This window comes from Aristolochia californica, unplaced genomic scaffold (assembly GCF_029961685.1).
Source record: "Aristolochia californica isolate CCGP_79_NKW_82.1479 unplaced genomic scaffold, dmAriCali1.0.hap1 SCAF_6, whole genome shotgun sequence".
NCBI classification, from domain to species: domain Eukaryota; kingdom Viridiplantae; phylum Streptophyta; class Magnoliopsida; order Piperales; family Aristolochiaceae; genus Aristolochia; species Aristolochia californica.
In genome coordinates, this window is record NW_027182257.1 from 4011136 (window position 1) to 4037718 (window position 26583).

The 26583-nt window shown below is 36.6% G+C and overlaps 3 protein-coding genes and 1 pseudogene across 3 annotated transcripts; 2 read left to right on the forward strand and 2 right to left on the reverse strand.

The window, feature by feature from the left end:
• The first annotated feature begins 25 nt into the window (after positions 1-25).
• On the forward strand, positions 26-4547 carry LOC137934749 (ATP-dependent Clp protease proteolytic subunit 4, chloroplastic-like; annotated as a pseudogene).
• A 3355-nt stretch (positions 4548-7902) lies between these two features.
• On the reverse strand, positions 7903-8469 carry LOC137934353 (putative invertase inhibitor). Its single transcript, XM_068778636.1, has one exon. The coding sequence runs from the start codon at positions 8467-8469 to the stop codon at positions 7903-7905; it is 567 nt and encodes a 188-aa protein (XP_068634737.1).
• A 3638-nt stretch (positions 8470-12107) lies between these two features.
• On the forward strand, positions 12108-12806 carry LOC137934354 (protein ALP1-like). The gene is made up of 2 exons (XM_068778637.1): positions 12108-12213; positions 12313-12806. Exons 1-2 carry the CDS (start codon positions 12108-12110, stop codon positions 12804-12806), a joined length of 600 nt encoding a protein of 199 aa, XP_068634738.1.
• Positions 12807-17531: 4725 nt separating this feature from the next.
• On the reverse strand, positions 17532-18208 carry LOC137935554 (putative invertase inhibitor). Its single transcript, XM_068780208.1, has one exon. It carries the CDS (start codon positions 18196-18198, stop codon positions 17635-17637), a length of 564 nt encoding a protein of 187 aa, XP_068636309.1. The 5' UTR covers positions 18199-18208; the 3' UTR covers positions 17532-17634.
• Between the last annotated feature and the right edge of the window lie 8375 nt (positions 18209-26583).

Consider the following 26583-nt stretch of genomic DNA (forward strand, 5'->3'; position numbering starts at 1 on the left):
CTCACATTCACTGTCCAATGTCCTATCGTTTATCAGACTGAGCAACCATGAACGCAGCTTCTCCATCTCTACTCCTTTGCCACCCTCGTCCTTTTTCTCTTCCTTAACCTCTCGTTCCCTTAGATGCACCTCTCTCTCGAGGCCATCTTTGTTCCCTACCCAGGTGCATCTTTCATCTTCTGCAACAACATCCAGTAACTTCCGCTCGAGGCCCTCCAATGGTTTTCAGAATCTAGGGTTAGGATTTGATGATGGGTCGTACGCCTCTTTCTACCCGTCTTGCTCTGCACCCCCAAACACCTGCCATAGCGGCTAGAGGAGCGGAGTCTGACGTCATGGGGCTGCTTCTCAGGGAGAGAATTGTGTTTCTTGGGAGTTGTATTGATGACTTTGTTGTTGATGCTATTATAAGCCAGCTTCTTTTGTTGGATGCTCTTGACTTGACTAAAGATATTAGGCTTTTCATAAATTCGCCTGGTGGGTCTTTCAGATTATATTTCTACTTTTGCTTGATTATTCGGAGAAATTCGGGCTTTTGCACGTAGGCCCATAATCGATTGCTTTTGTTCGCTTTGTCTTTTATGATATAATTTACATTGGAATTTTATATTTGCTACGAACGTAGCGCTTCTCTTTGTCGTCTTTGCAAATAGCGTTTCATCTTATTTGTGTTTCACTGGAGTTGTACAAGGAGTGGCAATGCGGTCCATGGTCCACGTTTCATGCCATTGATAACTTAACATGATTGAAATTGTTACCCCGTTTGTCAGAGGTTTGTATCTTTTTTCTTAATAGTTATGTGACAGTAAAGTATTTGAGTTGTGGACGTCAAATATATTTCTAGGGAAGGTGTGAAGTTGGGTCCAAGGCCGATCCCAAAATGATTAGCCAACTTAGGAAGCCTCTTTCCCAACTAATAAACTCAAGATCTTTGTACTCACTAATGACTATTCTTTGACACTCTCCCTCACGTGTAGGCCCCCTTTTGTGGCTCTACAAGTGGATAATTTGGGTGGAGGCCCACATATGAGTACCTGCTCTAATAACATGTGAAGTTGCTTTCAAGGCCTATCCCAAAATGACTAGCCCACTTAGAAAGCCTCTTTCCCAACTAATAAACTCAATATCTTTATACTCACTAATCTACGTGGGACTATTCATTAACATCTATAATCTTTCACATTGACACACTAAGTTTGGAATATCTCCTGCATGAATTGTCTTTTCTGTGTTAGCTGGAAAGAACACACTTTTTGTCCACTACAGCTAGTGGTAGCAAACTATGAAGGGATGATACAAGTAAGCCAGAGCCTTTCCCTTTTCACGAGGGGTGATGTCTGATAGTTTCCAGGCCACAGATGAACTGCTGTTCAATTGGGGTATAAGGACATCTATCAAAATGCTCAAGTTTCTACTTGTCTCATTAGATATCTATATCATTATGCTCCTAGCAATTTGATCCTGGTTCTTTCAAAACCTTCTTCACAATGGGGCAGTATTCAAGGGCTTGAATGGCTTTATCACTTGATGTTGAAATTGTTAACCCTCTTTCCTTGAGTATCTGTAACATCCATAACATGATTTCATACCCGGGAAGATTGGCATAAGGTTGTTTCCCTCGTACTCTGAAGCTGGACTCTAGATTTGATGGCTTTTTGGTTTTGACTGTCGCTAGTCTTTCGTTCGTTCTAAAGATATATAAGATTTATTAGAATGAAGTTGTGGCTCAATTATGCTTAAAAAAAATTGAGGCTCAAGTATTTCAAAAGAAAATTGAGTCTCTAGGCTGTCATCCTGGAAAATAATATTTTGTTTGGAGGTTGAACTGTTTTTTAATGGTGTGGGTTTAACAGTTTGGAGAACTAAGAACACACAAGGAAATGGAAGGCTAAGATTAGTGGCAATGTAGTAATCAATGTAAACCCACAAGTATTTAGAGTATAAAGTGAAAAGGAAAGTCATTTAAAACAGTGTCCATGCTGTTGGCAGATGCTTTGTTTTAATAAAAATATGTGCCAAGTGATTATGTCTGTAAAATGAAATTAGTTTTGGTTGACTTGTGGCTTGATATGGTATATCCTACACAATGCTGTTGAAACTGGATTGGACCCTGCTGTTTGTACAGTTGGACTGTTGAACCATTAACCTAGCCTCGTTAAATATATCAGTCAACCACTCTCAGTTTACATTGATGGCAAACTCCCTTCCTCCAAAGCATGCAAAATAACAGAGGCAGTGCAGTGTGGTGCTGTCCCCCTCTTCTCCACTTCAAGTTGCCGCAATGCCCCTCTTGTGTTTCCACACACAGTCACACAATGACAGAGAGGATGTGGGTCCCTCCCCTTCTCCTATCTTTCTGCAATCAGGGGAGAAGGGAACCCAGCCTCTCACCATAGTGTGAGCCCCTCCCCCCTGCATGTGGAAAGGTGGCACTACCCCCCATGCAGCACAGTGGGTAGGGTGGGGTCTCATCCCCGTGTATTGTGTGACTTACTATATATATATATATTTTAATGTTTTTATCTCTTTTAATTACATCATACAGGTTCGACCTTTAGGTCAACTCATTTGAACTGGTTCAACCATAATTGGCCACTCTTCTTAGTCCAACTTTGACAACATTGATTCTATCTAGTTTTGACAATATTGGTTCTATATGCTTCATTTGTTTAAGAAATGGTAGCCCGAAAATTGCTAACCCACTTGTATTTGCAAATAAAAGTTTTTACTTGTATCATGTGTCAATTTCTACTTGGTTGGATTCCACATCAGGGAGTCAAAATGAGAAAAGAAACATATAAGCAAGAAGAAGAGGAAAGAAAAAAAAAAACATATAGTTACAGGTTAGTCACCCGCCATGTAGCACGTTTTACTTGTGATGCTACAAGTGGAGCTCACGTTACCCTTGTTGAAATTTTTATGTATTATATGAAAATGATCTACTACTCTAATTTAATGTTTGAATGTTTGCTCCACTGGATGCTACAGTTACAAATTGTCTTTGTTATCTGAATTTATTCTGTGCTTGCTCCTGTTCTCAGTTCTACCATGGCCATTTATGATGTGGTTCAGCTTGTGAGGGCAGATGTCTCTACTGTGGCTCTAGGAATTGCAGCCTCAACTTCATCCATCATCCTTGGTAGTGGGACGAATGGCAAATGACTTGCAATGCCTAATACCCGAATTATGGTTCATCAACCTATGGGTGGTGCCAGCGGCCAGGCAATAGATGTGGATATTCAAGCCAAATAAATTATGCACAACAAGAAAATGTGATAAGAATAGTAGCTAGTTTCACTGACCGATCATCAGAGCAAGTGGAGAAAGACATTGACAGAGATCTTTACATGTCTCCAGTTGAAGCTGTTGAGTATGGGATCATTGATGGAGTTATTGATAAGGACTTGATTTACCACTTGTGCCTGTTTCAGAGAAAGTAAAGCCAAAACTAAATTATGAAGAAATCAGTAAAGATCCAAAGAAATTCTTGACTCCTGGTATTCCTGACGATGAGATATACTAGGCATATAGCATGCAGAGGCAGGTACGCTGTACTTGAAATTTTTTTTAAGCTCTTTATTAGTTTATGTTTGGATTAAGGTGTTAATGGGACTTTATTTGGTTATTAACTTGTTATGTACTATGGAACTGTTGTTCAGAATCATTGTTTTTGTATATTCTGGGTGTAGATTTGGATTTTTTTATCTTTTGTTTATATTGCACTTTGTTATCTGCCTTAAAAACAATGAAAAATAGATAAACTTTTATTTGTTTTGTTGCCTGTAGGGTGCCTCCTGTCTTTGGTGTTTTCCTTCCTGGTATTCTAGTACCTCAAAAACAAAGAATTTGGTGTTTTGCTGGATGAAAACAGCTACGTTGGATCCAATGAAGGGCTTGCATTCTTGTGTTTTGCACATTGAAGCTGTGAAGTGTGATTACTCAATTGGGGTGCCACAGACAAGCCTACTGTTTTCTCAGTTGGATGGGTTTGCTGGAGATTTAGAAGAAGTTCATTTCAAACTAGTGCCTGACTACACAATGCTTTTGAGTTTGGCGCTTCATAGCGAGATGCTTAAGAGGAGGGTATTGGTTCAGGATGCTACAGGCAGCCAAAGTGAATTCAGAAGAATTTGGATTTTGATCACCGAAGTGATAGAATCATTGAAGTTTGTAATCTTTTGGATCGTTTGTATTGACTATGAATGGCAATCCTGTGGAGCTGTTTCATGGTCTTACGAGTGAGACGTGCTATAAGATCCAGTCTCACCAAAAGAAAGCAGGTTAATCACTTGTAAACCTTCTAATGAAATGGACTTTGTGCAAGAAAAGGAAATTTGTTGCTACTACATAAGGCAGGTAGACAAGGCTGACACTCGCTTCCTCAGAGAGTGAAAGTTGAATATGTTAAATGGAGAGGCCCAAAGTTCCTCAATGTAATAAAGTGAAATTATGAAGCACAAAAAGAGAGACTAATTCCAAGTGATTAAAGTACCTTCCATCTTTGCAAATGTGTTTGTATTTTGAATTGGATGGTTCTATCTGGAAGTGAAAAGAGTGACCATAGAACTTATTAAATGCTTGCATTAAGTACTTGACTATAACTTGTATTTTGGTTATTTATTCACCCTTTCTAAACTAGTACTAGCCATTGTTCCAGGTCTAAAAAGTTCCTCCAAAGCTTTTTCTGAAACTATAATATTTGCAAGGCAGACAAAGATGAATAGGCCTGCAAAATTGGGCTAGACATCGGTAGTATTTCAGCTTTGTGCAATATTTGGGATGATAAATGTTCCAAATAAAATGCAAAAGTGTTGGACATATTTGTACAAACTCTTGAATTGTCTTTTTGGACAATTCAATGCACGAAAAAGTTGTTTAGTATTATTAGTATTATGATTTGAGACAATTATTGATGCATTTTGAATGCATATATCCCTAATTTTCTCGAGTGTTATATTGTACAGTTTGTAAATTACTATGTATTGTGCTTTAGCGATACAATATGGTGCGTGCATGTTAACAAATTATATCAGTGTAACACAAAGAATGTAAGTAAATGTTGTCGAAATTTTGACTGATGTCTTAAATTGTAACTATAAGATACTAAAATAATACCAACTCTTGAATGCATGAAGTGAAGTCACAAATTTAAGTGAACAAACAAGTTGGATCCAAATTTTCTTATATTAATTTTTTTTCACTTGTTCTAAATTGTTACTAATTTTGATTGCTATGTTTTATACTTATTTTGCAACGAAAAAAGAGATGTGGATTTATTATGTGACACTGTGCATTCCATTTGGGGGGGTGTTTTGATAGCTATAAACCAACATACATCTTTGGTTCAAGGCAATGGGGTTATCTTCATGGTCGAATTTATGCCTTATCACAAGGGACCTCTCTAGGACTGGGAGTAGCAGTTTGATGATGTCTTCACTAATGACTAATTTTAGGTAACACAAATTTTGAGGTTAAATATAATGATTTTAATTAGTACAAAATAACACTAATGTTGTGTAATTCCAAATTTCAGAGAGTTTCTTGATAGAATATCGAAAACATTAGTAAATGAATGGTTCAAAATATTATGAGGAAGAAATCAGTTGTGTGCATCAATGAGGAGATGATATGTTGTCTCATAATTTAAGCTAGGGTTTAGGGTTTAGAATTAAGCTCAGTCAGACTTATAGTACTATGACTCTTCCCTCACCTACCCAATCATCTAACCAAAACAAACAAAAGAAATATTGAAAACATATGAATCATCTTACAACACATAAACATAAAAAAAATCCATGCGATGGTCCCATCTTATTTTCCTTGTCGCATGGACATCATTCCATAACACATCATATATCAACATATAACAAATAATATACACAAGCCAAAACAAAACAAGTAGATATAAAACTTAAACCAAGCTAAAGTTCAAATTTTCTAAGCTAGTGTTTTATGGTTTTTAGGATCTTAGGGTTTTGGGTTTAGGGTTTAGGGTTCTAGATATTTAGTATTTAGGGTTAGGTTTTAGGATGGGTTTTGGATTTTTAAGGGTATCAAGACTTGGGGCTTTTTAGGGTCTTAAGAGTTTTGGTTTAAGGTTTAGGATTTTTAGGTCATAGGGATTTATGATTTTTTTAGGGTTTGGGGCTTAGGGTTAGATTATAGAGTTTAGGATTTAGGATTCTATCTAGGGTTTAGGTTTTAGGGTTTAAGATTTCAATCTATGGTTTAGGGGTTTTGATATTTTTAGGTTTTAAGGTTTCAGTCTAGGGTTTAGGGTTTAGGGTTGCAGGTTAAAGTTTAGGGTTTTACATTAGGGTTAGGGTTTTGAGTTTTACTTGATTCCTAAATTTTACGTAGAGTTTAGGGTTTAAGTTTTCGCTAGTAGTTAGTTCTTGACGGCTAAATCCTAATGACTATCATGTTGGATAACATCTTTGAACCTTCCTAAACTTAGACAATAAATAAGCGGCTTCATTTGTTACATTAGACTATGGTTGGACACAAGGTCCCCGTATCACTCACATGCTTTATGGTTCCTAGGCTTACAATACAACACTAAAATATAATATGTGCCCAATAAATTCTAAGATATGGTGTTCATAACTACCGGTTAGCCCAATACAATATCTTATACCAATACTCAGGAAATATGTTGTTTATCAAGTAATACATATTATATCTCATGAATTTTGAAATATCATATACAATTATAAAGAACCATGAATGATAGGTAAAATACCCTTTTCAAAAGTTTTAATTATTTTATTATTAATTATAATTGATTATTACTCTTATTATATCTATTTTCTATTTTACCAATGCCTAAACCTTATATTTTACTAGGTACCATTATTTGATAATGAGTTTATAAGAGTGAAAATGATCTTATGATTAACAAAGGTTTAGCACCAATTATCAACCTAACATAGCCTTCCTTCTTTACATTTTTAAGATGTAACTCCAACTATCTCATTAGGTGTCATCAATAGTAATGATCTAAACTTGGACCAACATCCATATCCAAATTTGGACCCATTTCTGGATTCGGATCCAAATTAGAATCTCAGAATCCGGATTTGGATTCGGAAATTAACATAATTTTTTTAAGAAGTACATACAAAATTTTTAAAAATAAAAATGACATAATAAAATAGTAAACAAAATTTAAAGAATTACACGGATATTTACCTACAACAATGAAAAACAAATACGAAGAAAACTATAGAAGCTCATGGCGGCACGGTGGCAACAGGCGGCAATGCACAGTGGTGGCGGTGGGGATTGGGAGAAGAAAAACACCAAGGTGAGAGAGAGAGACGAGCTCAAACTTGCATATGTTCGAGATTGGCTTGATCTAAATACTTTGAACTCGATCTCAGCCCCAAGCTTAAAGTTAGAATCGAGCTCGAGCCCAAAAAGTTTAACCGAGTTTGAGCCTAAACTCAAGCCGGGTTCGAGCCCCAACCTACATTTAAATTTTAAAATAAAAAAATTACAAAAATAAATAAAGATAATATTGTAATCACCTTGGTACTATTAAACTACAAGGTATCACAGAAAAATCCAAGACTTTGCAATGGAATATACTAATGTATAATAACCAGTTTAATAATCCTGAAAGAAAGGGCAAACACCTCCATCAATAGCATTTATTCCATTGACAAACAATAACAATCGCCTTTGAGGTTTGAGTTAAATAAGAGCAACTATCAACCAACTAAAGAGGGAATTGACGAGAATAATTAGAGAAAATGTTATTTTCATTAAAAAAAAATCTATGCTAACCTCCATTCATTAGGTACGTTTTACTTTTGCTTAAAATTTAACTCATATATTTAAGGCAAATATTATATCAAAGGATTAAATCTGTTCCAACTACAAGAAAAAACGATTTCAGGTTCAACAGAGGTGACGACTAAATGCAAGACTAATGGCACACAACTGGAACAAATCGTAATTCTGCTGCGTCAATGGCGACGCATGGGTACCCTTCTTCTCCCCGAACCCATCCTGGCACGTCGTCGAAGAATCCATTGCTGCGCTCATCCGTACATTCGCATCTTGACACCGGTTCGCCCCGAAGGCCTGGATGGACTTCTCCAGAGAGGGAACTGCAATATCAGAGTACGCGTCCAGGCACGACGACAAGCATTCCTTCTCAAACGGGTTCCACGTCCCGTTGCGCAGCAGATGCTGGATTCGTGATACGGTTCCTGTTGCGTTCGTGAGGGCCAGTTGGGCGGAGAGGACGCCGAGGTTCCTGAGGTTGCAAGAGAAGCCAGGGGGAGCGGCTGTGAGGGAGTTTATGCAGAAGGAGCAGCTGAGGAGAGGGTCGGACTGCGCGAACTCATGGCAGACTTTCTGAACCAGGTAGGGATTGCAGATGGGTGCCGACGATGTAAATATGACAAAACTGCGGTGAAGGAGGAATGAGAGCAGGCAGAGAAGTAGAGGGAGAAACCTCATTTTCACTGAGTTTTTTGAGGGTTTTATCTGATCATTTTGAGCTCTGGGTGGACGGATTTAAAGTGTCTGAAAGCGTATATTTTTTCCTGTTGATGCCGTTAGTTTGTTATCCGTAAAGAGTGTAGACATGTGGAGCAAACAAACTTGCAGGCACAGTTTCTTCAAGATATGAAAAAAAAAGAGTCAGATGATAGAGACTGACATCAGGCATAACCGACGGAGTGGGTGGTTATAGAATGTTATTTCTCTTTAGGCCCTTTTAGTGCCCTATGGAAGTATTTCACTGGGTAAAATATGCTAAAACCTGGTAAGTTGGGAGGGAAAGTAAATTACAAATGTAATATACTTTCCCCCATTTTGGGCATAACGTGAGGGAAAATGAAATCAGAGAGCTCGACCTCTGAATTCACTTTCCCTCCATAAATTACATCGGGTTGTCGGGAGGGCTATCGAACGAAAGGTTTTTGGAGAAAAAAAAATGTTGGCTCCTCCCTCGCTCGCGACTTTCGGCGATTTCAATTGTCCCCTTTGCAACCTCTCCCGGCGCTCAACTCTCTTCCTTTCACCATCCCCAGTATCGACGACCTTCAACGACTTATCTCCCCTCTCTGCAACCTCTTCGGCTCAATTCGAAAGAAACTAGGGTAAACCCTTCTTCCTGGAAATTGATGGTTATTCTTCTTATTGTTTATGAATCGTTCGTCTGCTTCTCGTTTTAATTTTTGGCTCCAATTTCAGAATCATTCCTTTGCCTCTGCAACCTCTCTCACTGGATTCAACCATTCTGTTTAATAAGCTCGAGTCTAAGAGGTGGATACCTCAAGTCTTTAATAGGTTGACGCAAGTAGTCGGTTGGCTGTGAAATTAAATTATTGTTTTGGATCAAACTGTGAGAAGAACTCTATTAGTAGTATGATTATGCTCTCGCAGATGAAAGACCCAGCTGAGTAAGGATACTTACAAATCGTGGAATCGTTTCTTCACTTGATGGCCGAACATATTAAGTGGATTTGTACATTTAATACATGTAATTAGGTCTCTTTATTAAAAATCCCACTTTCGCTTTGAGAGATAAAACTTAAATTTTATCCAGGTATTTCAAATGAAATCTGTCAGTTTTAAGTTCTTGAAACTCCTTAGAGCAGGGTTTTGAAGCTTATAACTGCTATCCCTTAAGAAAGCTATTTCTAATATCATTCATTTCTCTGCTTTTCAACTTTGTGCTCCACGATGCTCTTGTTCCTACATGTTAACTCCAATTTCAGTTTCTTTGTTGATACTATGTATGTCTCTCTATGTCCATCACCTTTATGTTCATTGATTAGCTCATCTAATTCCTAATTTTTCTTTGTCCTAACATGTTAAGTCCAATTTCTCTTTCTCTGTTGATACTGTATCTCTCCCTCTCTCTCTATGTCATCACTTGCTTGTGTATTGAGAGTCCTGATTTTGTTTCTCTAGTTTCTTTTTTTTATTTCTCTGTTCCTCTTTTGCTATGCATGATAGTGTCCTTTGGAAATCAATAGTCAATAAGGAGAATTAGATTACATATAAAATATATAAATAAAGCTCTAAGATGACTACATCCTGGTCGCCATTGCTCTAAGTTAACTATACTTTCAGTTATGTTCAAGATAAGCATTTTCTTTATCAGTATGTTACTGCATGTTTTAGTGGCATTTACTATTTTTAAGTAGGGTGGGGAATCCCCCTTCCTTTTTTTCTTCTCCTCATCCCCTCTCCTTTACTTTTTTTGAAGAACAAATTATTCTTGATTCATTGTTTACTTGTTATGAGTTTTAAATGGCTGGAGGGAGGAAAGGTAAAGACAGTATGGATGAAACTACAAATAGAGCATACGAATGGAGTCTGGAAACATAAAGTTTTCAACAATTGTGTCTGTATGTATAATTTGGACACAACAAACCAAAAGATACTTGAACACCTAAAAAATCGCATATAGACTTGGAAAAAAATCTATCAGATCGTGAGTACATGCTCAACACTAGCGGCTTTGGGTGGGATCCAACAACCCAGAAAGTCACCGCAAGTAAGACAATGTGGCAAGATTACATAAAGGTTTATAAACATAACATAGAATGTTATGTTTCTTGCTTTATTAATCAGGATTTTAAGTATTTTAAGCGATAACTTTTCATGTAAGTGCATAGAGAAGCCAATAAGTATAGGCGGGAAGGTTGTCCACTATATGAAAATTGGCTTTAGTTGTTTTGGGACAACAAGTCAAACAAGCATTGAGTCAGAAGACAACATTCCAAATACTACAGAAGGGTCAATGATTGAGGACATAGATCAAGATTATGCAATTAGGGAGATCCTAATGCCTAACTATATAGTCTCCAAGTGAGGCTACTCCGAGAAGCAAAGCACCAAGAAATGTTGAGGGTAGAACTTTTGCTACTCAACATAGGAAGAGATCCGAGCCATTAGCTGAAAATACTAACAGGGTTGTTCAGGCCATTAACAATATGTCATCAACCTTTTTGCATATCTTTAGTCCCATACATGTCGATGCACAACTTCCATGGTTCAAAGTTATTGAGGCAATACTTAACTTGCCCAAAGAAGTCAAATTTTGTGCCCCAGAGTTGCTCGACACCAAAGATAAGAAGGATATGTTTGTCAAGATGAAACAAGAAGATCAGTACGATATAATAGACTTACATAGGCGTTGACAGTTTTAACCTATATTTACGAGACACATTTGATTTTGAATGAATGATTTTGATTATTGAGTATTTGTGGAAAACAATGAATGTATATGTAGTATGAAAAAAATGTGGGTAGAAATTTAATTTGTTTTTTGTATGACAAAAAGGTTGAAAATTATTATTGTTTGTGTTCAATACGTAGATGTTGAGACTTTTTTAATGGTGCAGGTTGTGTTAACATGTTCAAACATAAATAATTGAATGTGTTTGAACCATGTCTTCATTATTGAATGTCGAGTATTGCAGGTACCCATGGATAATCTACTAGATAGGGAGTACACAGTTGTACTTGTCCTTGTTAATTCACACTTAAATGATTATAATAGGCAAATACAACGTTCTTATCATATGGGTGGTCCACGATATTTAAAGAAAGAATTAGAAAGATCGCCTATTAAATTTCAAAAAGTGTATAGGATGAATCAAACTATTTTTCTCAAGTTGGATGAAATCTTAAAAACTAGATGACTCTTATTTTATACAAGAAAAATATCTGTGAAAGAACAGTTTGCATATTTTTGTATCATTGTTGATCAACAACAATCATACAGTGTCACCTCAGAGATGTTTGAAAGATCAAATTGGATAATTCGTACGTATTTTAACAAGGTGTTAGATGCTATTATCAAGCTACAATCTGATTACATCAAGCGATTTTCAAGACATACTCATTCAAAGATCTTGATATCTATTATCCATATTTTAAGGTAAATATAAAGTCATTTGATGAATAATTTTCAGTTACTATCAAATATATGTTTGTATTAATGAATTTTTTATTAGGATTGTATTGGTGTCATCGATGGTACTCATATTAAAGCACATATCCTGTTTGATCAACAAGCAAGATTCTGGAACATGAAGGGTTTCCTTTCATAGAATGTAAGGACAGCATGTACATTTGACATGCAATTCACATATATACATGTTGGATGGGAGGGATCAACAGCTGATTCACATGTATTGATGAAGTCAGCATTAACCAGACGAGATAAACTTTATGTTTCTGAAGGTAAATGTCACTTCTCTCTATATAGTTTATTTAAATTTATTATTTTTTATTAGATTATAAAAGATATATATCTTATTATTGGCAAATATTATTTGGTAGATGCTAGATATGCAAATCTACCAGGGTTTTTGGCTCCCTATCGAGGGACTCGTTATCACTTGCAAGAATTCGGAGATAATATTCCTACGGATGAAAGAGAATTATTTAACCGAAGACACTCATCTTTACAGAACACTATTGAGCGTATATTTGGAGCTTTAAAAGCTCATTTCAAGATATTAAAAGATGTTCCTCCTTTTGATTTTGATGTCCAGGTAAATATTGTGTTTGTTTGCTGTATATTGCATAATTATATAAGCATAAAAGATTACATGGATTTATTTGAAGACGAAGAAGATGATTCAAGTGATGATTCTAGTGGAGAACATTGTGAAGATAACAATGAAATTGAAAATGAAGATAGTGATAGTGGTGATGATGTTGAGGATGATGTGGACACTCAAAGAAATACTCAGAGGGAGTTTGTAATACTATTTGTAAGAGCATCGTATTTTCGAAATGTATTAGCAGTTCAGATGTGGCAAAATTATTGACTATTATGTTTTAATGCCATTAAGTATATTTTTTTGTTTTTTGTATTTACAATTGTATTTTTTATATTAAATAGGTGATTGAGTTATATTTGTATTATTTTTATTTTTATTATTACGATGTTTGTGTAGTATGTTGGGTAATGAATTTAAACAATATAACTACATATATACGTTAGTTTAAGAGTGAGAATTTAAAAAATTTTAATATAATAATTGCATTAAGATTTTGGATATTATAAAAGTAAGAATTTGTGTAAATATTTTAATTTTTATAAATTATGTTAATAAATTAATATTATTTTGATATTACTAATATGTATTAAGTTCATAACTATTTTATAATGTCCTTTTTATATAATTATTTCATGTTTAGATATTACAAAAATATAATTTGATTATAGTTTTAATAATATAAAAGTAATCATTTGTTTAATTTTTATTTTAATATATTTTATTTATTAACTAATATTAATTTAATTTTCTAAAAGTCAGATATATCAATATATTTTATTTAAAAAATAATTTATCTGTACTTTACACCGCATTTTTTATTTTGCACACTAACACAAATAAGTATTTTACACAGCACTTTACATTGTGCACACTAACACAAACAAATACTTTACACTGTATTTTTCATTGCGCACACTAACACAAACAAGTACTTCACTTTCCCTCTCACTTTCACTGGGGAAAGTACTTACACTTTCCCTACCAGTTTTCCAACACTTACAAAGAACACTAACCACACCCCCCCCCCCCCCCCCCCCCCCCCCCTTAATGGAAGAAGAAAATTGTATTTTTTTATTTGGGAATTTTAGTATACTATCCAATTTTATTTTAAAAATAATAATACAAATAACCAACTTTTGAACTTAATTGGGCAAATACCCAACTTTGACTGGCCAACTGAAGAGGCCTACTCAATGTCACCCGCCACATCAACGAAGTTCCAATGCCATCTCCAGAGAAGAGGACTAGTTTATGAAGGACGGGGAATCATCTCTGACGCCGCCACTCGCCATTGAAACCAAAAACGAAAGAAACGTGTCAGTTATTGGTTTGATTTTTGAATGGACAAAAAAAGAGTAATAGATCAATACGTCAATAATCACTGAATCACTAGGGATGAATTCCAAAACAATTTGTTGAGTCATCTTGCCATCTCTAGCCAAGTTTTTTTCCATTGATGTCATTTCTGCTCCTCAATTAACAGTGAAAGTTTCCATTTCACAAAGTTGCCTGCACCCAACATATCTTTGGAAGTCATACATGGTATTTCTGGAAAATTGCCTTCCAGCTTTATTCTTCCCACTTATTGCAAAAATCGGACACGATTGCTTTTTGAAAGATCTCCAGCTATTGCGAAAAAACTACTCGTCGCTACCACTCCGAAATTTAGAATTCACTGCGATTTTTTGGAAAGTCTACCTTTTGACTGTATCGTCGCTGGTTGACGCTTCGGGAGGACGAAGACTATTCTGTTTCATTAAATCCATAAAGTTGTCTCCATCGCCGAATCCATTACAACTTCGGGGAGGGGAGGAAGGAGATGCACTATTGCCGATTTTAATTTTTCCTAAGTTAAGAAGCCTGATTTAATCCAATGCTTCCTCTACCGAGTCGACTTAGACCTAGGTGTTTTGAGTTCTGCCCGGGTCAACTTGACTCGGCTCACTTGTTTTTCAGCCTCGGTTATATGTGTCCGGGTCTCATGTTCAATACCTATTTCTCCCGCAACTCGGCTATATTGGTTTGATACCTTACTTGACTTGACTCAATCCCTTGTCTCCGGTTGGATTATTATTTTGGATTATTCCAACTTATTACTTGGTTCCAGCATATTATTTGGTGAAACTTCCTTATTTAGTTATGGACTATATGTGGATTATTTTACGGGTTATTTTTGAAGATTTTCATTATTTGGTACGTGTCATTGGGCCCGAACCCATTTTAGCTGCCGCAACTAATAACCCTTTTAAGCTCTAGGGCATAATTGTAATATTATAATTTTATCAATATATAAATTGAGCTTCAGGGTGAGGGTTAGGACACAAGTCCATAACCCTTTTCTTCCTCCTATTTTCTCACAATGGGTGTCCTTTTTTCTTTCTCCAGGAGCTAAATCCATGGAGTCCTAAAAATCAACATATTTCTAAAAAAAATGTTGAGACAGAATACAATGGAGATATAACCAACAAGCACACATGCTCTCAATACATAAAAAAAAATGATCCTAGCTAAGAGGGGCACTACTACTTAAGAGGGACCGATAGGAGGGGGAAAGTCAGATGATGGGTGTCTAATCTCTAATCCAAGTTCCTTGAAGATGGTCTAGAAGGTGTGAATGTCTACATCCATGATAGCAGGCTCCTCATGCCTATCTGGCTCAGATTGAGGTTGTTGGCAAGACTTGCCCAGCTAAACTTTTGCATGAGATTAATATGGGGCTCCCACTGTGTGTGGGAGAAGCCCAAACTGCCGCTAAAAGGAAGTCACACGAGACTCAACAGATTCTTCTTTTTGGCTATTAGAGTCCCAAAACTACCTAAAATCAGTAATGAGTTGAGTGAGAATCCTCACGGTGCAAACTCCAGAGAGAGTCCAAAACTTGTCTTTGGCAGCTTCATGAAGGAGAGAGTTGATTTCTTCTTTCCAAATCTCCTAACACTCTTCTTCAATATCATCATCACTATCGCTCTCCTAACCCTCACTACTGGCCTCATCTGCATGAGCAGGTTTTGGGTCAAAAGAGGGACTATGAGCAACCACACCTCGCTAAGTCACCTAACTACATACTCCACCATCCATCATGGAGTAGCTAGGAAGCATCTAAGCTCTCCTAATTAGTGTTGTGATAATCCAGCCATGCACAAGATTCATGTTTTCTCTTACCTACATTCATATATGACATCTAAGACACATGACACAAGGTCCAACTTGTGCCCATGCTTGATACAGTAGATAAGTATATTATCGGTAAAACTGATTTTCTTGGATAATTTACTACCAACGGTATACCCCACAATAAGTGAAACCATCTTTTCCCAAACCAACATAATGTAGGAGTTCTTGCCACACACTATTCCATAGATGTCTTCATTTATTTTGGCTATGGTGAGACCTGGTATTGCCAATGGTGCATCCAAAATTAAAATAGATTGAGGTGGAATGCCTAAGTGTATGACCAATTCCCTAGGGCAGTTTGAGTGTTCTACCCACATATTTTAGTAGAATTACTGGATTGTAAAGTCACTCAAAAGGCTCACCCAATTTTCATAGAATTCCTGCATATCCTAAGCTTCTAACATCTGCTTGAGCTCAGGCAGCTCTTCCAACAATTAGAGCTCTATTAACCTCCCTGAACTCACTTTCTTCTTCCCATAGGTGCTGACCAAATTCAAAGAGTGCATTTGTGAAGACAGGCCTACTTGTAGCTAATAGATGTTGGAATTTCTTTTGGAAGTGAGAGATTTTGGCTTCCAACCTTATCTACTGAGTAGGATCAAAAGAGTGAGCTAGAGTGGATGATTACTAGGACCATCCTAATGTTTCTCAGTGGCTGGAGGAGGTTGTCTGGTCCAAGATGGTGGCATGGCAGTTTACTTCAAGGCTTTGAATTTTTGAAAAGGTGTTGAGCACTTGGAGCTGCTGCTTCTCCCTTTCCAGTAGCTGGGAGAGAGGATCGTGCAGGTTTGAGCTGGTGGAACCCCTTTAGAGAGAGAGAGAGAAAGAAGACAAAAAATGGGGTCTTAGGTGAGAAAAAGTTGTGTGAGAAAGAAGCCATCCTTAGACAATAAGCTAAAAGCAAGCAAACTTGCCAAAATCTCTGGTCACTTTAACAGAATTGACTATTTAATTTGTTTAATGGCTAAATATATCTGAAGTAGCAGGAGTTATGATGTTTTTCTATAAAAATGGTGGTTTATTAGATAATTGAAATGATTTGAAAATCCTTGTGGTTGCTTTTATGTAGTCGTCTCTTCCTTTTTTAATGTTTTTGAAGAGTTCTTCTACAGGTTTTGCTTCAAAGGTATCATATGGAGAGAATCAGTCTACAATCCTTGAGGTTTAGTCATTTTTTTCTGTAAACGACAGCAGTCATAGTCATTGCCCATCTTCTTTAACCTTCCTTGTCTCAATGATGGAGAAGGGAGCATTCCCATATTGGAATGACAAGGGAAAGATCCAATGGACGCAACACACAATGCAAGGATGAGTTTTTTTATTTACTCCACTGGATGAGAATGAGTTTCCTCTAAAAACCCATTTAAGCTTGAGACTAGTCTGCTCACATCTACGGTTGCATCTTCGTCGGAATCATTGACGAATAACAAACCGAACAGCAGTCTCAGGTCTTTTATTTTCCATTTTCCTTGTGCATCCAAACAAGAAAAACCAAGTTTCTGTTTTGTTTTATCTCTTATTCTTCATCAACATCCAAACAAGATAAAAAAAACTATTTTCTTTTCTTTTCTGTGATTCCAAACAGACCCATAAGGAATAAAAAACTTATTTTCCTAGGCTTTCCTGTTGCACAAACTGGAACAAATTAACATGCTTTCTCCATTCAACCTATCCCAACCAGAGCAAGAATGGAGTAACCTACATTTGTTCCCGTGTATATTATAATGAAGATTCACAGAGTCATCATGTAGGTGGCCGCCATTACTAAACCACAAGGCCCGTCAACAATGCAACTGTTAATATTGGGCATTCATCGATCATCTATAGATTCATTACCAAACTATAAAAAAATAAAAATAAAAATAAAATCATAATAGTCACACTTATACGGAATTGCAAATTACAGAGTTACGATTCACCGTCAAGCACCCAAGAACTTGGAAATGGCGAGGCCAATCACGCAGAGACGGCTCAGATTCTTGTTCTGTTTCGTCAGAGGCGAGACGTGCCCTTCCATCTCTGCAAACGAGTCCTCGCAAGTGTCTGCGTCGGTGTACGCCGCGCTCAGTAAAATATTGGCTTCGGAATCTTTCTTGGACCTGAAAGCCATGGCGGCGTCCCTCAGTTCGGAAATTGCATCCGAGTAGAGCTCCTCGCACGCCTCCAGTCTGACTCTATTGTACCGATCTAACGCCTTCTTCCGCAGATTTTCGGCTTTCCTTCTGGACCTCGTCGCGTTAATCAGGGCCAGGTTCGACGCGATGACCGCCAGTCCGCGGAGATCGGCGGACTTGCTCCCCCTGGCTGACTGCAGTGACGTGACGCAGGTCGCGTAGTCTATGTTGGAGCTTGTTTTGGCGACTCTTTTGCAGGTTTTGGTAATCAACCCAGAATTGCCTGGAGCGGTTTCAGAAGGGATTGTTTCACAGAAGAAGACCAGGAGGAAGATGGGGATGATGAAACAGGAGCTTACAGATGCCTTCATCTCTTCTCCTCTTTCTGGGGATCCTGGGTAGTTATGGCTGGACTGCTACAAGGGGATCTATTTATACCCGATTAATATGGAAGAAGGGAAAGAAACGTGGAAACAAAGTTATCCTTCGAACCGAAAACAAGAAACTCCATCCCGCCGAATAAATTATTAAATCCAGTCTGAAAACTGGATATGATCAAAGAGTATGAAACAGAACCACAAAGGATCTTAGATGAGAATTTGCGATTCCAAGGTGTTTTTCTTAGTCTCTTTACACTTCCCCGAAGAGGAAGAGTTCTTGAAGAATCTAACTCTTCACGAAAGATCCACGCTTCCAAATACGGTAATGTAAGAACATTTAGAAAATATTAAAACTGGGATTTCTTCTCGAGAAGAACTGTTGAAACCCAGAAACGGTTTGCTCGTTTCTCTCCCGAGGGAGGAGATCAGATCTCAACTGAAAAGTTCCTACAGCATACTGTCTCTTTCTACGTGGAAGAGTGTGGGGGTTTCGTCCAGAAGTCTAGAGCTCCATGTTGCAAGATGGAGTTCGTTGGACATGGACTGGAACTGGAACTGGAACTCGACTGATCGGTGCCAAACTTGCGTCAGTTGTTTCCTATTTTGGTGAGCACCCTAAGAGTTCAAGAACGCCATTTTCAGTCTTGTTACAGAAATCCGTCTCTGTGTTCTCCAGGAACAGCCATTACATGGGCAGTTCTCTATAGTCTGATCCCTATCCTAACTGGACTTTTTTTCTTATTTCATTGCGTGTGACACATGAACACATACGTATGAACGGTATACTGGCTCTCATGCATGCACTTACGTACATATTTGTGATACATGTGGGCTTATGTGTCATATGTGTGACATCTCTGGGGCCAGGTAAGTATGAACCTTTACCAAACCATCGAAACAATCACATAGATGAATATTATAACTATTGGTTGAAAACGGTTACAAATTAGAACCATTGGATGGATGGTTACATATCTGAACTATCGGATCGTGTGGTTACTGATCTGAACTATTGATCGCACGCTACAAACACTGAGTGATTAGATTAGGCGTTATTAATTTGAAGCATCATATTATGCAATTATAGATCTGGACGGCCCGATCACTCCGTATATCAAGGGGGAGATTTTACAGAATTAGCATGAGAGAGAGAAGAAAAAATAAGTGCTCTCAATGTTCTTGAGTGTTCTTGATAGAAAAAAGTGGAAAAGGTCTTGTTTAGCTATAAACAAGGAGAGGGCACCTTCTTGCTCAAAGAGGGCCTATAAAAGAGGAGTAGAGAGAGAAGGAGAGACTCAAAAAAAAATTTAAAAATTGAGGGGTGAAGATAATTTTTTTTTTCAAGAGGTGAATGTAGGGCTGGCATTGATCAATCAAAGTCTACAAGCAAGCAACTCGGGCTCCCCTCACAATCCGCTCAACTTGGCTTGATTTTTAATCAAGTTCGAGCTAATTATCGAGGTAATTAGCCAAAAATGAGTTGAGCTCGAGCTCTAGTTAGAAATATATAAGAAATAAGGATTATGGACTTAAGTCTATATATGTTATAACTTATATGTGATCTCATTTCTAGTTTAGCCATTAGGTCTTATTTAATATTAAATTTGCATTTTCTAATTCTACATTATTTTTAATTCTAGAATTCATGTTTGATGTTGTCTTTAAAATATTTCATACTTTTTTGAGCACATGGTAATCATCTAAATATATTAGGACTTTTGAAAAAAGGAGTGAAATGATTTCTATAATAATATAGACCCTATTAGTGCCTTTTCCAGGAAAAGCAAGCAAAGTCTTTCAAGGTAGAAATATGTTTTCTGGATTTATTAGTGCCCCACTTTTTTAGGAAATGCATATCTACCTAGAAAACCTAACCTGAAAAATTGAATGATTTCCAGGTAAGGTTTTCTGGCCATCAGATGTCGAAAATTTCCTACCTAAAAAATTATTGGGTTCTAATATACTCAATGCCTTGACCTGATTTGTACCTACAACGTCATCTTCCTCTCCGGATTTCTGTTGACGAACTCTCCTCTATCAACACTCTCTTCGGTCCTCGATTTACAGTTAACATTCTCTCCCTCTCCTTTGTCTCCTCTCCCTTCCCACCCTCTCCCTTTCCTCTCCACCGCTTCCCCCCTTTTTTGTGATCTTCATAAACCCCTCTCATTTCGTCCATGTGCTCCCTTTCCTTCCTCTCCTCTCTCTTCCCTCACTCTTCCTCTCCTTTGGTTTCCCCTCTCCCTCAGTTTGGCTTGTTGATTCATTTTGTTTGATTCATTATCTTGTATGATTTTTTTTATGCATGATTTGTTTTCTTCTTACGATTATGTTGCTACTTATGTTTGTTTATTTGTTTCTTTTCTTGTCTTCTCTATTTGAAGGGTGCCTCCCATCGCCTCCCCTCCTCTTTCCGATGAGAGTGGCTCGCTAATTTTCATATTTTCTTTACTCCTTTTGCATCATGCCTCCCTTTTGTTTTTCATTTTCCTCTAATGATTAGATAGTTTTTGAATAGATCTCTTCTTTAATTAATACCTGCCATACTTTGTTGCATGTTGTTTTAGTCTCAACCTCTATTTTTAAACATTCTACTCTTTGATCTTCCTTCCAGCGTTATACTCTTATCTTACTTATTTTTTGTGCCAATTTTATTTGTTTTATACTACCATTTAGTTTTTTTGTTCATTTTGTCTTTTGTTGCTTTTTTATTTTTATTTTTCCATTTATTCGTATTATTCATGGTATGTCGTAATATTATGATTTCATTACATATAATTTTATTTTATTTTTTTCAAAAAATCAAACTTGAAAACTTTTCTCAATTTGCATTGAGCTGAGGTTTTAATGATTTAACATACTTTACATTAATTACAAGACTAAATATATCATTATTTTATCTCTATTGCTATTTTATTTCCTCTTGTTACTTTGTTACTATAACTTCAATGGTCCATTTTATGTTTTAGATGCACTGTTTAAATAAAATTGTGTAAGATCTATCGTTTGAATATAAATTCGATCTATTGTTCGAAACGGGTTAGGAATATGGTTGTGTTTGGGGTCATGGGTGATGGTATGAATAATATATAATTTTATGTATAGATGTCCCCAGCATAGTTGCTTTTTTCAGTGGCTTGAACATCAATGACCAAAGACTTTTTAGGAAGTAAATAACTTGACATATCAACAGTTTAAGCACCATGACATTAATTATATGCTTACATTAACAAATATCATTGCATATTAATGGTAGATTTTCTTTGAAAGTGAGAAAATAGGTTGTATGAGCAATCATTTTTCTTATGATAGTAGTTTGATGAGTAAGCAAGTAACATGCCCATATTGTAGAATATGTTGTAAGGTGGATATGTGACATTTGTTTGTTTTCATTTTCACAATGGTAATAGTTTGATGAGTAAGAGAGTAATAGGTCTAGTTTGTTGAATCTGTTGTAAGGTGGAGTTGATATGTAACATATGTTCCATCTCAGAATCCATAGGATAGGTTTTGAACTATGATCACTCTTGAATTTATGAAAAAAAAAAAAACTTCATTGACTTGATGTAATCATAGTACATGACCCCTATTTATAATAGAGGAAAGTAGTAGAGTCCACTTATAATTAAACTACCCTTGTCCCAATTACACCCAAACTCTAACATTTAAAGATAAGTCATAGCTTAATTAAATAACTCAACATAAATAGAAGACTAATATAACTAAAACACCTTTAAACTGAGACTCTCCTGTGAGACTTTTGTAAGACTCCACCATATTAATTCTAGCTTTGTGAGATTACTTACTGTGAGAGTCATGTAAGAGGCTTTCATATCTTCTCTTCAACACTCTCCATCAAGCTGGAGTTTATAACTTCATCTTGCAATAAAAATGATATATATATAAAGGTAAACCAAACGAAGCAATACATAAGAGGTTTGCCCAAAGGGGTATGTGAGAGTCAAATAAAGGATCGTAGGAGAAAGGCTGCCAAAAGGTAATGGGTAAAGAGGAAGATAAGATGTGAGGGTACCATGTGCTTTATTTTTCTAAAAAAATCAAATTCTGCATAAGACAAATCAATGACGACAACAGTCAGCAAATAATGAACCCAAGGCAAGCAACCGATGAGTTCTTCTTAAAAAATAATGTCTCAATCAAAGAGACACAATAGCAGTAGCGAAAATGGGCAAATGCCCAGATAACATACACCACATGTGTAGTTGTATAGTAGTGGATAATCGGTAAATAATAGAAGTCCTTAAGAATAATAAGGACACATAAAATAATTCACAGTGAGTCCATCAGGAAGTAAGGAAGTTGCACAAAATAGAATGTTGGAACCAAGTAATAATCCAAAATAATAATCGATCCAGAGATAGAGAACCGAGTCACATAAGAAATATGTATAGAACTCGGGACCTAAACACGTATAATCGAGGCAAAAAATAAGTGGGTCGAGTCAGGTTGACCCAGACCGAGTTGGCCCGAGTTAACTCGGTAAACTAGTGCGGAAGCAGTAAACTTGGGTCAGCAAAACCATCGTTGGGTGAACTCAGGTGGATCCGGTCTGAGACACCGATAGAACCAGCAGTAGTTTAATTTTTCCTAACTTAGGAAAAATTATATCGACACCAGTGTGTCTTCTTCTTCGGCATCAACGATTCTCGAGACACATCGTCACGACCGTCCGCTCTGGCAAGTATTTTTGGAAGATGTCAACAGTGGGTGAGAGCAAATAACTCGGCAAAAACAAAGATCTCGAAGGAGGAAATAATCCAACGGGCCCAAATAGAAAACGGACTCAATAGAGTCGTCTTCTCCGGCAACGGCAATAGGAATCAATTAGCGACAAGAGAGGATTGTCAGTGATGAACCAATGATGGCAGACGAGTCAGAAATAGAACCCGACAGGCTGGACCAGTGTCTTCGTCCTCCCGAAGTGGCTCTTGGTGATTATCGAGCAAAGCGGGATGAGCGATAGAGACAACTCCGTGATTTCTAAAAAAATAGCAGCAACGATAGAAATAAGATCTTATCCAGCAAGTCCAGTGGAGTGATCAACAAGAAAATGACCAGAGGAGACCATAGAAGTTTCTCAAAAATCAATTGACAAACCAGCAGGAGAAACAATCTCACGACATTAGAAATATGAAGAACCAGGCATAATCCGAGCAGAGTTAGTACCACGATGGCCAGCAAAAATTTCGGGAACAACAGTAACTTTCGGTTTTGAAAAGAGAATGAACAAGCTGGATCAAGCCAGCCACAATCTTCCAACCAAGCTCCAACCGAAAAAATATGCTTCAAAACAATATGCCAGCGATAGAGACAACAACTTACCAAACGAAGCAAAGAACCGATGGCTCGGTTCCAGCAGAATGCCAACTGACAGAGGCTTAATCAAAGTCTCCTTCCTCCCTGCGATGTGTGAGCCAGTAGAGACAGAGTGATAAGGATTTTCCAAAAGATCACCAAGATACAACAGCAACGGAGTTGGCATTGAAGACGAGCAAGAGAATTATGGAAAGAGAAAAAAACATAAATATGAACTTAAACTACTAGAGATATTAGATCATAAAAGGATCACATTATCTCTATAGGTTGACTGAGTCAACTCACAAATCCTGCTCTAATACCATGTTGAATTTATGGAAAAGAAAAAAAAATTATTGACTTGATGTAATCAGAGTACATGAACCTCTATTTATAATAAAGGAAGTAAAGTCCAATTACAATTAAACTGCCCTTGTTCCAATTACACCCTTCCAATTACACCCAAACTCTAACACTTAAAGATAAGTCTTAGCTTAATTAAATAATTCAACATAAATAGAAGACTAACATAACTAAAACACCATTAAACTAAGAATATCCTATGAGACCACCTTTTGTGAGACTCTTGTAAGACTCCACCATATTAATTCTAGCTCTATGAGACTGCTTACTGTGAGAGTCATGTAAGAGGTTTTCATATCTTCTCTTCAACAATCACTAAAAACTCCTCGTGTTTGAGTAACGAAGACCCCATTTTTTCTTTTCTTTACTTTTGTCTTCTTTTTATATCAACCAATAATTTAGGTTTATGATATTTGAACCTCTCTACACTTTGTCATTTTTTTTATGGTGCATAAACAGAAAAGACTTTAACATGATTTTTTTTTTCTAAACCTCATGGATGCAATTCCATCTCTCTTACTTTCTCAATTGCTCATTTTTTTCATGTTTTTCCATCTTTCTTGACTTGGGTCTATATGAGATTTTCTGGGCGCATAATGGTTTCAAGTTGTTTATTCTATCTTCCCATCATTATGTTTCTTTGTGTGCTTAGAGGGAGAGTACACACTTTTCTTTTCTTCACTCTTAAGTGCTATTAATTTTTTTGGTGTTCTACTCATGTTTGAAGGCTGGTATTCTGGTGTTGTGTTGACTAGCACCATCCGGGGAGCGATAAGATATCTATACTACCTATGAGTTGTTTAGAATTTTTGTAGTTTTCTTTTAAGTGCCTATTCCGTTTGGTAATTTATATCAAGACACCAGGGTAAATATAAGTGTAATTATATGGGCCTATCAACATTTGTGTGCCTTAGGCCTCTAGCTTGGCTTGTTAATATGGTGTAGAGACTGTATCTAAAAGGAACTATAGAAATTTCCTAATCCCAAACCAAATGGTTTAGCTATGATGACTCTTGGGTGGATGATTCTAATTTATGATGCTTTCCTGTTTGGTCATTTATGTATTATTGTCCTAGGAGTTGCTAGACATTTGTTCATTTCTTTGTGAGTTCTCAGGGTACCATTGATGACTTTTTGTTTACTAGTGTACATGTTAGCTTTAAACTTCTTTCAAATATTGGTATAGTTTTTTTCTCACAATTCAGTTGGTTGTGACTTAAACAGTTTCTCATTTTCTAGAGCATACTTGTTGTTCTTATGAGTATTATTACCCATGATAGCAACAAAACAACCAACCAGCCATGGCAGTAGTAGCAGCAGAAGCATCTTCATGCTTCTCTTCTCAGCTATTCCATTTAGCCTTCACTTTCTTTAACCTTCTTCAAGTGTTCCTAAAAGGCCAAATTGAAGGCTAGAGAAGAGGATTTCCGAGAAGGTTAGACAAAGGATTTCTAAGAAGGTTAGGCCAAATGGAAGCATCTTCAAGTGTTCAATAGTTTGATAAGAAGTTTCTGAAAGTATTTGAAACTAAAGAAAGTCGTTTTAGCCATATGAGATCTTCGTGGTTGTTATTCTTTTTTAGAATAATGAGAATGATGATTGCATTAAAGGGGCCCAAAGGTGGAATCTTCATGGATGTTGTTGCTACTATCGCCTAACACCTGCTCGACATCTTCATAAAAAAAAGAGTTGTTGCCAAAATTCATAGTATAAATATAAGAAATCGAAGAATTAAATGGATGACCTCTCAACAGGTTAGAGAAAGAATTTCCGATAGATATAGTTCTTTGATCCTTGAAATCCTTCCATTTGGATCTAAAACAATATGTAATCATGCAACATTTTAAACTTTTCTATGAACATGGTCATGAAAGTTAAGCCTATTTCTGGGTCAACAATTGGTTATGTAAATTTCTATTTAACTTTTTTGTTCGTTTAAAACTTTAATCTATTGATCCTTGTTCAGTACCTTTATTCTTTACTTGTATTGTCACAATTTCATTAATGAGCACTTATGTCAACTGGTGAAAATAAGTTATTTCTTGGTAAGCTTGGTGGATAATGACTACATCCATGGAGATATCTTCGCAGTGTTTAGTGATATTTGAAGAAGTGTTGCTTTTTGGGTACACATTGTGCCGTTGGCTGTCTTTCTATAGTCTTTATTAACAGTGTCACTGAGTTGGGTCTTGACATAAACTATATAAGAAAAGCATGTCACTGTTAGGAGAACAATCTATTTGTATTCAAGCAAAGTCATGTGTCTTATTTTCTAGTTTAATTGCGTATTGTTATGGTGAAACAATAGAACATGTGTGGCTTTCTTTCCCTCTTTTGAACTACTACTACACGAGGAATGCACAAAAAAATGAGAAGTTGAGTAGGAATATGCAAATAAGTTATTTCTTGGTTAGCTTGGTGGATAATGACTATATCCATAGAGATATCTTCACAGTATTTAACGATATTTGAAAAAGTGTTCCTTTTTGGGCACACATTGAGTTGTTGGCTCTCTTTCTATAGTCTTTATTAACAGTGTCACATAGTTGGATCTTGACATAAACTATACAAGAAAAGTATGCCATTGTTAGGAGAACAATCTATTTTGTATTCAAGCAAAGCCATGTGTCTTATTTTCTAGTTTAATTGCCTATATGTTAAGATGAAACAATAAAACTTGTTGTGGCTTTCTTTCCT

Coding starts and splice junctions, on each gene's coding strand:
- LOC137934354 (XM_068778637.1), top strand. CDS start 12,108: ATGCAATTCACATATATACATGTTGGATGGGAGGGATCAACAGCTGAT. Junction 12,214..12,312: donor TAAACTTTATGTTTCTGAAG/GTAAATGTCACT, acceptor ATTATTTGGTAG/ATGCTAGATATGCAAATCTA.
- LOC137934353 (XM_068778636.1), bottom strand. CDS start 8,469: ATGAGGTTTCTCCCTCTACTTCTCTGCCTGCTCTCATTCCTCCTTCAC.
- LOC137935554 (XM_068780208.1), bottom strand. CDS start 18,198: ATGAAGGCATCTGTAAGCTCCTGTTTCATCATCCCCATCTTCCTCCTG.